This window comes from Procambarus clarkii, chromosome 23 (genome assembly GCF_040958095.1).
Source record: "Procambarus clarkii isolate CNS0578487 chromosome 23, FALCON_Pclarkii_2.0, whole genome shotgun sequence".
Lineage (NCBI taxonomy): Eukaryota > Metazoa > Arthropoda > Malacostraca > Decapoda > Cambaridae > Procambarus > Procambarus clarkii.
The window spans coordinates 14,283,083-14,296,749 of NC_091172.1; the positions used below are offsets into that span (position 1 = coordinate 14,283,083).

General features: G+C 41.7%; 1 protein-coding gene across 1 annotated transcript in view; it reads right to left on the minus strand.

The window, feature by feature from the left end:
* Positions 1–11,680, minus strand: part of PIP5K59B (Phosphatidylinositol 4-phosphate 5-kinase 59B) — a 311,973-nt gene extending 300,293 nt beyond the window's left edge. Inside the window, exons 1-4 of the mRNA XM_069329652.1 lie at positions 11,647–11,680; positions 11,201–11,277; positions 4,209–4,379; positions 2,382–2,557 (exon numbers count right to left, since the gene is read on the minus strand). Of these exons, the coding sequence (XP_069185753.1) occupies positions 2,382–2,557; positions 4,209–4,379; positions 11,201–11,277; positions 11,647–11,680 (458 nt within the window). The remainder of the gene's footprint in view (positions 1–2,381; positions 2,558–4,208; positions 4,380–11,200; positions 11,278–11,646) is intronic.
* Positions 11,681–13,667: the final 1,987 nt, after the last annotated feature.

Here is a 13,667-nt window from a genome sequence, read left to right on the forward strand (position 1 = left end):
GTTATCATACAATCTATGCAAATATAATTATAATATTGTATATATGTATGAATGTAATGGAGTTAACCAAGACCAATGACAAAATTCTTTTATTGTTTTTAACTGCCTACTATGTAATGAGGTTATCAGGTACTAGTGGCCTGCAATTATCATCAAATCACAATTTGCCTTTACCATCATTGTTGGAATCTATTTCTGGAAAATTTTTCCAGACAGTAGCAGCAAAGGGAGGGTTGCATGAAATTTCCTTTGAGCTGTGCCAGGAAAAGTTTATGTGCAGTACAGGTGTACATATGTTGTAGGCCTATGTACAGTACTCCATTTTTGTATTCATACATAAATTGTGATATTTAAACACATTGTGTAAACTAAAGTGAAGCAATGAATATAAAAAGCATCCAAATTGACAATTTCAGTCTTCTTCACCATCATCACTATGTCAGCAACTACGCATCTCATGCCGACTAAACCAGTAACGTCACCTTTTTTGGAGTCATTATGTATATATGTATGTGTATAATTACCTAAGTGTAATTACCTAATTGTAGTTTCAGGATGAGAGCTGTGCCCGTGGTCTCCCATCTTCCCAGAACATACTCTGTCATATAACACTTTGAAACTATCAATGGATGTGGCCACCCCCACCACCTCAATTGGTTCCATCTACCACTCTGTTTGCAAAAGAAAAAGCTAATATTTTGTTGGGTACCTTTGTTTCCTTAGCTTGAATCTGTGACCTCTTGTTCTTGAGGTTGCCGGTTTTAGGAATTATTGTCAATTTGGTTGATTCCTATTATCATCTTGTAAATGGTGACCATATTGCCTCTTATTCTTCTGTCTTTTAGTTTTGGCATATTTAATGCATCTAGCCTCTCTTCATAACTCTGTTTTTCAGTTTTGGAAGCATTTTTGTAGCATGCCTTTGCACCTTTTTCAGTTTATTGATGCACTTCTTAAGATATGGGCACCACACATCTGCTTCAAATTAAAACATTGGCTTCACAAAGATCGTGAACAATTTCTCTAATATTTTAATATAATATTTTAATATAATATTTTAATATTAAATCCATAAATTTAAAAGTGATTCTAAAGTTGGAAAGTATAGCACATGCTTCATGCATAGTGTTAATGTGATTCTCAGGTGACAGTTTTTTTTTTATTCAGAACCCCCCCTAGACCTCTTTTTTTATCAGAATTCTGAAAAGCTTTTTCGCAATTTGTAGGCTGTGTGTGTGCCCTATTTATTCCAATTCCACAGTCCATAACATGGCAATTATTCCCATTAAATTCCATCCACTTATGTAATCCAGGTCTTGAAGGGCATGACAATCATTTAAATTTCTTATTTGCCCTAATAGCTTGGCATCATCAGCAAACATTTATATAATTCTGTATTCCTTCTGGTGGATCTTTTATATAGACAATGAACATTACTGGTGCTAGAACTGAACCCAGTACTCCACTGATAACACTTCTCCGGTCTGATACATTGCCTCTGATAACTGTCCTCAATTTTCGTCAATTAGAACATTTTTTATCCATGTCAAACGTCTACCTGTAACATCACATGAAACCAGTAGGCATGGCAGAATGTGCACAATAACCTCTTTGAAATGCAGAGGTGCAATGCTTTGGTACGCTGATAGAGAACTCAATCAACATAGACCATAAATCAAGCAGTGAACATAATGAAACATCCTTTTCTGGGCAGCCTCAGTAACTTCTTGTATCATTTATTTTACTTTTCTTTTCCATGGGGATTTTGGCTACTGTATATTGGGGTGGCATTTGAGTTAATAGGGTAGGCAAGTGAACCTTCAGACGACTGGAGCTGGTTTGTTTAAATTGGGCAAGCTACTGCTTTCCTTATTTCCATCTCATCTTTGTTTTATCAAGATATATGCAGTAGATTTTCTTTGTTCACTTTTACTGTATTACTTGGCAGTTTTATTTAAGAAGTTGATCTTAGATCCTCCATGCTCCTCTTGCTTTCTTGAGAATACCAGATTCTGGTTCTAATGTCCAGTAGGATTGTGAAAACCCAGTTACTTGGTAAGTTGTGGCTGTCTCTGGGGTACCAGAGCTAGGGAGCTGGGTAGCTACTGAAGCTGCCCAGAAAAGGGCATTTCATTACACTCAGCACTATTTTTTCAGGCCCTATCCTATTCCTTACCTAGGGTCAAAAGGCCACACCAAAAAAAATACAGTAAAGGTATTTTTGTTATTACATATCTAGTAAGAAAAACATGCTCTCTGTATTGATGAAAATAGACAAAAATTATAAACCAATTTTCATATTTTCAAATACATATACAGTATATTATTAACACAGTATAGACAATAGTCATAACTACTACCTTGATAAAGCTAAAACTCACCTGAAATCAGAAAATTGATGTGCTGGTGTTGACTGAGAACCAGTATTAGGAAAGAATATAGTTTCTACCACATAAAAATCTTGAATTAAAACATCTAGCTCAGGTTTACTCGCCAAGCTTCCCACTGCTTGCTGGATCCCCAACTGAATGGAACCCATCAACTGGTTAGTCCCAATCTGTGTGGATGAATAATGGCTTATTAATTCACAATCTTAGTCATATATAATACAGTATCATATCTCTATATTGTCTAACAAGCTAAACTGTTTAAAAATTCACAAAACATATTTTGAATTGCAATGTATGGTGTTTTATCCCATTTAACTCTGACCTCACTTGCAATGAAACTTCCTCACCATTATCAATATATTGAACTGTAGATAAAACTTCTCACACGTACAGTATATGTATTTATCACAGCTAGTGAAGGCACACACACAATAGACACCCGACTCTTTATACCTTGAAAGCAACAAGTAATTTATGATGAATACATTCAAATGAAATTTGCAAAACAATAAATGATACCATTTATCTAATGCATCAGTGTGTCAAAGAGCTTGCCTGTCTCCAGTATTATTAAAGAACATAGTGTACTGTCCTTTCCTCCATCATGACAGTATTTTAACCCAAATTTCTTGAGCTATCAATGATCCTTAAAGCTTTTGTTTAATGTACATCATCCATATTGTCAGGGCCCCAGCTACATGCATACTTATCTACAAAACTTCAAACTTGCAAAATTTTGAAGTTCACTCACTCTCCTTCATCTCCAATAATTAAAACAAAAATTAATTTACTGTATATATTTTACATTTTCTTTAAAAGAAATACACTATACACCAGATGGCTGTTCTCCAATGGACGAATTATCATGAGAAAAATAATAAAGACTTCCCCCTTTTACCTTACAGATAGTCTACTTTGTTTTTGTTACCCATTTCCATTTACCTGTAGTTAATCTGTGACCTGTTTTAAAAGCAATTACTTCCCTGGTTCTGTGGCCAGCACAGCCACCAAAGCCCAGCTAATGGGTCACTTGCCACAGGAACATATCTAGGTTCCTCTTGAAAACCTATTGTTATGGCAATACAGTACTGTACTGTACAGTATTTCTAGGATCTGTTGGTAGTTTGATGTGTCAGAAACATCTAATGTTCACAAAACATTCTCTAAATTGTGCTTGTGGAACCTAACATTGAATGGCTACTTTTCTTTTTTGACCTTGTGCCTCTCCATCTTTTCCCATTTCCTTTTACTCGACCACTTGCATCTGACTATGGAGGCAATCCTCATTCAGCTAACATTATTCAACATACAGTAATCGTGATTTTAAAATGTCTTGAATGGTTGAACATATACTTCATTTCATTTCAGAACAGTTTAGTTTTTACGAAACTATCTAGTTTGTAGCCTGTTGAAAAAGTGCAACTTTTCATTAAACTAATGGCTTTATTGTATTTTTATGAATACTGTACATATATTTTTTAGCTCATTTTTATGTTTTCTGGGAATCAACAAAAGTTTTGCATGGCTGGATGCTTACTGCCAGGACAATTTTTTGTATTAAATGGAAAAAATCTTTATGTCGAGTACTGTATATACTCTAGAGTGGTCACCTTATCCGAGTCAATTTGATACTTTAAAAATATTGATTAAGTTTTGTTAATATGATATGTTATTAAAGGTAGACCTTACTATACTGAACAGTACATAATTCTTCTACTATAGTGTGAGCATTCATTATCTTGCCTATATACTGTACTGTAAAGTACAAATGAACACTTTACATATTAAATGAAGTCCAAATAGTATAAAATATCTTACCTTCTTGTATGTGACCACTCCACCTTCATCAACCCTTCTGTGGCCAATCTTACGCTCTTTGTCTCGAAAGGTATCATAACGGGAAGGGCCAGCATAATATTTCGGAGTTTGGGAGGCGTTTGTGGGGGTTTTGATGCCACCATCTTGACCTGCATTTTGTGCTGCTGCAATCTGAAAAACACACACCACAATTAAGTCATAAAAAATGTTGATTCGATGTTAATGGCTACTTGTACATAGAATTAAGAAACATATCAATAACTAGATACGTCATGAGAACAGTTGATCGAAGAAGTAGTGGATCAAAGAGTTGATTGAACGTCATAAAAAGAAGGGTGAAATGCCATGCAACCTCTGAAGAGTCAACTAGCACAACACTTGTACCCCCGATTAGACTGTTTTACAGGAACTTCTTTTCGACGGCTCATAAAACAGAGGAAAGAGTCCTGAAAGATGATATTAATAGGAATGTTATCCCTACAGACAAAAATCATAAAATACAATTGACAATTTACTACAAAAACAAAACAATGGCCAACATACTCATGAAAAACTCCCCAGACACCAAACAGAATGCCTTGAAGGAAACCAACGTCGTCTATGCCTTCACATGCCCACTTGGAGACTAAGCCCCAAAGAACTCGGTATATAGGCAAGACAACAACGTCATTTTCTAGGCGATTAACAATGCACAAACAATAGGGCTCCATCAAAGAACATATAATCTCTTCTCACAACCAGACATCAGAGAAATCTTAACAAGCAACACAGAAATCATCGATAAATACAGCGATAGCAGGAGACTCGACATCAGTGAGGTGCACCACACAAAAACTCAACACCAGCAATAAACAGCCAATTAATGCACAACTATATTCTACCCACTTCAAAATCCCGAACCAACACAGAAGCAGCAAGAGACCTTCTACAGTTACAGTGGCACCTCAATTAACGAGCGGCTCTATTTACAAGCATTTCCCGTAACGAGCAAGCCACTCGCAGCAAATTTGTCTCTACTGTATTGACGAGCTTCACCTCTATTAACCAGCAAAACCACATGGTGCTTCCTAGCATCTCGCGGGTTCTCGCAAATTCTCAGACGCCTCCGACACCAGTGTTGTTGTTGTATAGCACACGACAAGCATCCCTCTGGATTTATTTGTGATTTTCTCTTTTTTTGTGGTTTTGTGACTGCAATCTGTAACACACTATGTCGCCAAAGCTGCTGCTTGCTAAAGACAGTGTTGGGAAGGGGAAGAAAGCGACAATTACCGTGGAAGTGAAGAAGGAAATCATAGCAAAGCATGAGCGTGGTGTGCATGTGACTGATCTCGTCAGGGAGTATGGCAGGTCCTCATCAACTATTTGTACCATTCTGAAGAGGAAGGAACAATTTAACACACTTGGTGGCTAAAGGAGTTACCAAGGTTAACAAGAAACGTCCAAAAATCCTAAAAGAGGTTGAAAAGCTACTGCTAGTTTGGATGAATGAAAGGCAATTACATGGCGATAGTGTGTCTGAAGCTCTTGTTTGTGCAAAGGCCAAGAAGTTGTATGTGGACCTTGTCAGGACGACACCAGGTGCATCGTCTGAAGAGGAGGAGATATTTAAGGCAAGCCGTGGATGGTTTGAGAAATTTAGGAAGAGAAGCGGTATCCACAGTGTTGTGCGACATGGGGAGGCTGCCAGCTCTGATAAAGCTGCTGCCGAGAAATTTTTACCAGAGTTCCAGGAATTTGTTGCTAGAGGGAGTTCTTGCCCTAACACGTTTTTAATTTTGACGAGACTGGCCAGTTTTTGGAAGAAAATGACAAAGAGGACCTACATCACACAGGAGGAACAATCTTTGCCTCGCCACAAACTGATGAAGGATCGACTTACTCTCGTGCTCTGTGCCAATGCAAGTGGCGATTGCAAGGTCAAGCCGCTGCTCGTCTACCACTCAGAAAATCCACGCGTGTTCAAGGCGTGTAAAGTGTACAAGGCACGACTGAATGTGATGTGGAGGTCCAATAAGAAATCCTGGGTCACGTGGATATTCTTCACTGAATGGGTCAATGATGTTTTTGGCCCTTCAGTGAGGAAATATCTTGAAGAGAAGCACTTGCCACTCAATGCCTTGCTTGTGCTCGATAATGCTCCTGCACATCCTCCACAGATGCGAGAAGAATTTTATCCCAAAAATCAATCCATCACCAAGTTCCTTCCTCCCAATACCACTCCATTCCTCCAACCTATGGACCAGAAAGTCATTACAAATTTTAAGAAATTCTACATGAAGGCCTTGTTGAAGAGGTGTGTTGATGTGATAGACAATACAGAGCTGACCCTCAAAGAATTCTGGAAGAACCACTTCAATATCCTGGGTGCCTTACGTTTGATCGATAAGGCCTGGGAAGGAGTGACACGGAGGACCCTAAACTCTGCATGGCGTAACCATGGCCTGAGGGTGTCCCTGAGTGAGACTTCGAAGGTTTCGGTCCTCCACTTGCATCTGCACCTGTGGAAGACCCGGAAGTGCATCTAGTGGATGATATTGTTGCTCTGGGGCAAACTTTGGGTCTGGAGTTGGATGCTGCTGATGTGCAGGAGTTAGTGGAGGAGCACAGTGAGGAACTGACCACTGAGGAACTCCTGGAACTTCAGAATTGACAGGGTAGATAAAGACAAGTTATTTAACACAAGGGGCACACGCACAAGGGGACACAGGTGGAAACTGAGTGCCCAAATGAGCCACAGAGATATTAGAAAGAGCTTTGTTAGTGTCAGAGTGGTTGACAAATGGAATGCATTAGGAAGTGATGTGGTGGAGGCTGACTCCATACACAGTTTCAAGTGTAGATATGATAGATCAGGAACCTGTACACCTGTTGATTGACGGTTGAGAGGCAGGACCAAAGAGCCAGAGCTCAACCCCCACAAGCACAACTAGGTGAGTACACACACACACACACCATGACCAGTTGATTGACAGTTGAGAGGCGGGACCAGAGTCAAAGCTCAACCCCCCGCAAACACAACTAATGAGTATAACTAGGTGAGTACACACATGCAAGCAAACAAGCTTGAATGGTCCCCAAGCCAATATGCAACTGAAAACTCCACACCCCAGAAGGATTCAAATCCAGACAGCCAGGAGCACTATGCAATCAGTTGCATATTGGGTTGGGGACCATTCAAGCTTGTTCGCATTTGTGTTGCTCACGGTCATTCCGTCCTGCTTCTGCACTGACCCGGGGTCTTGAAGTGGGTAGTGAAACTGTGTATTAGCTGGCTATTGATTGCTGGTCTAGATTTCTTGATATGCAGCCTTTCACTGATGTCTAATCTTCTATTGTCATTGTATCTATCAATTACTTCGGTGTTGCTCGTCAAAATATCACTGATGATCGTCTCGTTGTGTGTGGCGATTATATGTTCCTTGATGGAGCCCTGTTGTTTGTGCATTGTTAAATGCCTTGAGAGAGACATTGTTGTCTTGCCTATATATACTGAGTTTGTTGGGGCTGACAATCCCCAAGTGGGAACGTGAAGGCGTATACAACGTTGGTCTCTTTCCAGGCATTTTTCTTGGTGCCAGGTGAATTCTTCATTAACAGGTTGGCAGTTTTCCTACTTTTATAATATATTGTTAGTTTCATCTTTTGGTTGATGTCAGTTGGGGTAATGTTCCTCTCAATTATCTCTTTTAGGGCTCTTTCCTCTAATTTGTAGAGCCGTGGAGAATTAGTTTCTGTAGAACAATTTTATTAAAAGTACGGGTATTGCGGTATTAGCTGTTCCATTGCCTGTTGCACACCTCGCCACCTTCCTTTTTATTATGTCTTCGACGTAACCATTGGAGAAGCCATTGTTGACCAAAATCTGCCTTATTCTATATAACTCCTTATCCACCCAGTATCCAACGAGGATAGAGCTCAGTAGGCTCAGGAATCTGTACACCAGTTGATTGACGGGCCAAAGAGACAAAGCTCAACCCCCGCAAGCATAACTAGGCAAGTACAACTAGGTGAGTACCTGCTTCCACCCAGAGCTGTGAGTGAGAGCTCGGTCGATGTAAGCGTTCACAACACACCATTTGTTTCTCTCCGGACAGTCACTGTCAGCGTTAAGGCACATCCCCATGTTTGTCTTCTTAGTATGTACTGCATGATGGAAGCTGCCTTTCCTTTGCATGACTGCTACATCTAAGGGCAGCTTACCCCCACTCTCCTTCTCATAAGTGAAGTTTAAAACCGAGTTTAGCTCGAAAGCTTCCTTCAATTACAATGGCCGTTCGGTATCCTGGACTTATACAAACATGTCGTCAACATACCTGCAGTAGATGGCAGGATTTAGGTTTAATCCGACCAGAACTCTGCTCAATAGTACCCTTGTAAAAGTTTGCGAACAAGACACTCAGCCGGGAGCCCATGGCGACGCTGTCCACTTGCTTATACTGTACATGTGTCCGTCAGGACTATTTTGTCCAAGCTTCAAGCAGCTTTCTTAATATGCTCTCTGGTATGTCAAGAGGAGAGCTAATCGGATCTCGATACACGCTGTCCATCATTATTCCAATAGTCTTGTCCACGGGCACATTAGTCAACAGTGACTAAGGGAGCTTCCCTGAACTTATGTCCAGGGAGGCTCTTACACTTGTGGCCCGTGATCCTCTTAACAGGTCACCGAGTTCCTTCGGCGACCTTAGACTAAACACATTTGGTATGTAGGGTGCCAACAGCGAGTTGAGTCATTTAGCCAGCTTGTACGTGGGCGTTGGTACTCAGTGGGTTCCCAGGTTTGTGTGTTTTGACGTTTCCATATGCATAGCAGAGTTTGAATTCTCCAGTGATTATTGATAGGTGAAGATCGGACTTTTTCGCATTGACAGTTTCGATCAGTTTGTTTACTTTCATTCTAGACCTGGATCTTTCATCTATATCTAGACCAGCAATCAATAACCAGCTAATATACAGTTATACTCTATCCACTTCAAGACCCCTGGTCAATGCAGAAGCTGGGCTAATTGACAGCATGACTTGCATGCCAGCTCCAAGGGCTGGCATGCAAGACACGAGGTGAATGACATCAAGAGGAGCCATGCCTCAATTTTTATTATATGGGACGTTAGTGCGACTGGTCTATAATTCTTAGCCAATACTTTGCTCCCTTCCTTGTGTAGGGAAGCTCCTCCAGAAACTGGCATTCAGTTCTGGGTTTCTTGAGTTAATTTAATCAGAAAACAAGTAAGAGATTTACAGGGTAGGAGGAGACGTGGCGGGCTCTCAAGACGATGAGAAATCAGGCTGGGTGACATGGTCCAAAACCACACATGGCTGACCGGGCCTAGGAACATTAACCAAAGACCAGGCTGTTTCGAACCCAACTCTATCGTCGGAGCATGGAGCAGCGACGTCAACGCCATCTGTGAGTCTGCTCCCTAAACCCCCACAAAATGGACGACGCCATCTGATGGTGGCAGTATGATACCTGCAAGAGACGCTAGATTCCTGCCCTGGTCAGCTCGATGGGTCGCTGTAGCTGACCTCTGAGGTGGCGCCTAGAAAATCAGCGCCATCTATTGTGGGAGGAGGTGTATGTCAATGTCAGAGTCCGTAAGTTGTATTTCCTAGTGTCCCAAGTACTGGGCAGTTTACTGATGAGGTGTCTGTATCCACACAGGCGACGTAGGGCTGAGGTGGTACGAAGACAGGCAGTCTACCCAGGGCAGCCATTATCTCTCTACTCCATTCTGCTTTATGTGAGCAGTGAGCCGCCACCAAAGAGGAACTGAGCAGTATCTGCTGTCTGCCTGTGAAGTGGCAGTGACAGAATTCGGCGTATCCCGATTGATGAAGATTAAGCCACCCAAAAGGTGGCACGGGCATGAATAGCCCGAAAGTGGTGGCCCTTTTGAGCCATCTGTGGAGATCTGTGGAGGTGCGACTGCACCCCTGCGTGACGGGAGATGTCTCCCGTGATACTCCCGTGGCGTATCCCGGGACTAGCTAGAGGAAGAGACGACTGACAGTGAGGTGCTACGAAGGAGTGTAACTAGCTAGTTGCAAGAAGCTCCTGCCAGGGGTTCGTTACCCTTGTATTTGTTCGTGTAGAGGCTCAGCAGGGGGAGGCTGATGTTCTCTGCCAGCACCAGGCTGGAGAGTGATTGTGGGCGTTCACAAGGAGCACCTAGTGAGACTGTAGATAGGCTGGCCCGTGGCTAGGGTAGACTCGTTGGTGTTTCCCAGTACTGGTTGAGGACGGTACTGTGTGTTGAGGAAACACGGAAGTTGACAAAGCTGCATTGCACGAGCATCGAGGAGCGCTTAGTGTCCTATGAGAGCGACACGTGTATATATCAGTGTAGTAATACTTCGTTTATGATTCTATTTAAGGTGATGGGAAAGTGATAATGTGAATATATTGATAATTGATGAAATGTCGTATTCCTTTCAACTTCCCCCTTGTGTTTTACTTGCGTTACCAAACTCACTCCTTGAAAGCCACTACCGACTTGGGGTCGGATACTAGTACTTTGGTTCCTCCAGCAAAGAACCCGGTTGCGACCCATAGTGGCCGTAACACAGGCCACAAGCACCCTGTTAGAATGCTCAAATCCCTGAGCTTGAATATCAGCCCAGAGCATATTAAAGATGGCAGCCAAAGCCACACATTTACAAACGTCATGGACCTGAGGGTAGCCTGCAGGCTCATTAGACTTCAGGACACTATGAACTACCTGGGAAATGTCAGCGCTGGAACAGGGAACCAAGGAAACAGGATCAGTCAATAAAGCATCCACCGACAGAGAAATGGTGGCATGCAGATAGTTGTTTTACTCTTCAAAGCCTGGCCACAAAGTAATGATTTAGAAGAGAAACAACCAGTGTGGTGTAAAGAAGGTAACAATGATAGCCCATCTGCTGTCAGCGGAAAACCTAATCAAATTATTGCATGATCTGTGACAATATATCTGGCCATTTTATTAACGCTTGTCGGAGCAACTTACGTCAACAGGTGGCGGACGAGGTTTGCCATCTTTTGAGTCCTGAGCATCTTTAGGGCTGCCATCTGTAGCTCCTCCATCTGGAGAAAAAAGATAAGTGTTGTGTTAATCATCAGAAGCCTAGATACAACTAAGCATATATACATGGTTAATTCATTCAGTAAATCACCACCATTAATAACATATACAGTACTTACTAGAACAAACACTAATAAAGAGATAATGATAAAAATTTTCCATAAAACTTATAAATAATAAGACTACAATAGAAAGGGTATACAAGATAAAACAAAACTACCCCCAGTAAGCTTAATATTTTATCAAATCAAAAGGAACAATTAAAATGTTTTAGTAAATAACTTATGGATAAAATATGGTTCACTGCCAAAACAACAAAATGGCAAAGCTGAAGACATCACTTCCAAAATTATTAAGAGACCATGACCCACCGTGACTGAGCGCACTAGAGTGTGCAGTAATCATGTTACATAAGCCTACTTTCAAACAGAATATACAAATCTACCTTTGATAGATTTGGTTATAATGAAAATAAAAATATGAATGAAAATTTTCAAAGTGCCTAAAAATGACGTGATTTGAGATTTGTGGGTGGGGTTTAGTTATGCACTTGTACACATGAACAAGCATTTGAAACAAATTACTAATAATATTTTCTTTATAATGGACTAGTTTTTTTGTCAAGGAAAACTGAAGGAGATTGCACATAAATAAAGTTGGAAATATTCCAATGACCATAAAGGGAAATTAAACATTCTCAAATTTTATTCACATTAACGTCCAGTTTCACCCCCCCCCCCCTTATCTTTTTCTTCCTTGCCTGTCCTCCCTTCCCCCCTCATCCTATGCCCCTCCTCCCTTCCGTTCTTACCTTCAACGTCTTTCCCTATCCTCCCCCTCTTCATTCCCTCCCCTCTGTTTAGCCCTTCTTCCCTTTCATGGAGTTATTATGGAGCAATGAAACTACTGTACTAAATTAAATTAACCTTAAGGAATTTTGTTTTGTTTTATAAACACATTTAGAAAAACCTGCATGTGTGCAGCTGCACTAGACGTTTGTTCTGCCCTGCCATTTGAAGGGGAGAACAGTGTCACAAAACTAGCTACATGATGCTAAAATTCCCATCACACAGGATGGTAAGTCATACAGAGGCATGTGATAAGTAATCTGCACTGGCAAACTCTTGAGTGTATTATGAGGATATCATCATCAACACAAGAGTGAATAAGGCAGCAGTGATACTATAAGTCCTCATCTCGCAGGATGGTTAGTCATACAGGGCCATATGTTCAGTAGCCTGCACTGGCAAATTTTGGGTGCATTATGAGGATGCACCCAAATCATCCTATGTATATATAACTGTGTATGTAGGAGTTATTATACTAATATGGTCGTTGGTGATGGTGTTAAAGTGAAGTAGGTGGCGGTGGCAGCACCCCGGCTGGAATATCCCGCCCTGCATTGATCCTTTCCTAGAAGGCAATCCCCGGGGACCAGTACCATTATGGTAGCCATGGTTGAAATTCTATTTTGGAAAATCACATGACTGCAGGAAGACTCATGGGTCAGCAACACGAGGCATGAGTAACGTAATGGGTCGCAGTACATTGGGATGACCCATGAATCAAGGCCGAGGACAGCTGAAACCCAGGCCAAGAACCACGGCGCCTGTGTGTGTGTGTGTGTGTGTGTGTGTGTGTGTGTGTGTGTGTGTGTGTGTGTGTGTGGGGGGTGGGTGGGGGGGGGGGGGGGGGTGTGTGTGTGTGTGTGTGTGTGTGTGTGTGTGTGTGTGTGTGTGTGTGTGTGTGTGTGTGTGTGTGTGTGTGTGTGTGTGTGTGTGTGTGTGTGTGTGTGTGTGTGTGTGTGTGTGTGTGTGTGTGTGTGTGTGTGTGTGTGTGTGTGTGTGTGTGTGTGTGTGTGTGTGTGTGTGTGTGTGTGTGTGTGTGCTCACCTAGTTGTGCTTGCGGGGGTTGAGCTTTAGCTCCTTGGTCCTGCCTCTCAACCGTCAATCAACAGGTGCACAGATTCCTGAGTCTATTGGGCTCTATCATATCTACACTTGAAATTGTGTATGGAGTCAACCTCCACCACATCACTTCCTAATGCATTCCATTTGTCAACCACTCTGACACTAAAAAGTTCTTTCTAACATCTATGAGCTCATTTGGGCACAGTTTCCACCTGTGTCCTAGTGCGTGTGCCCCTTGTGTTAAATAGACTGTCTTTATCTACCCTATCTTTATCTACCTGTGTGTGTGAGAGAATCTTTAATGTGGTGATCATGTCCCCGCCCCCCTAACTCTTCTGTCTTCCAGCGAAGTGAGGTTTAATTCCCGTAGTCTCTCCTCGTAGCTCATACCTCTCAGCTCGGGTACTAGTCTGGTGGCAAACCTTTGAACCTTTTCCAGTTTAGTTTTATCCTTGACTAGATATGGACTCCATGCTGGAGCT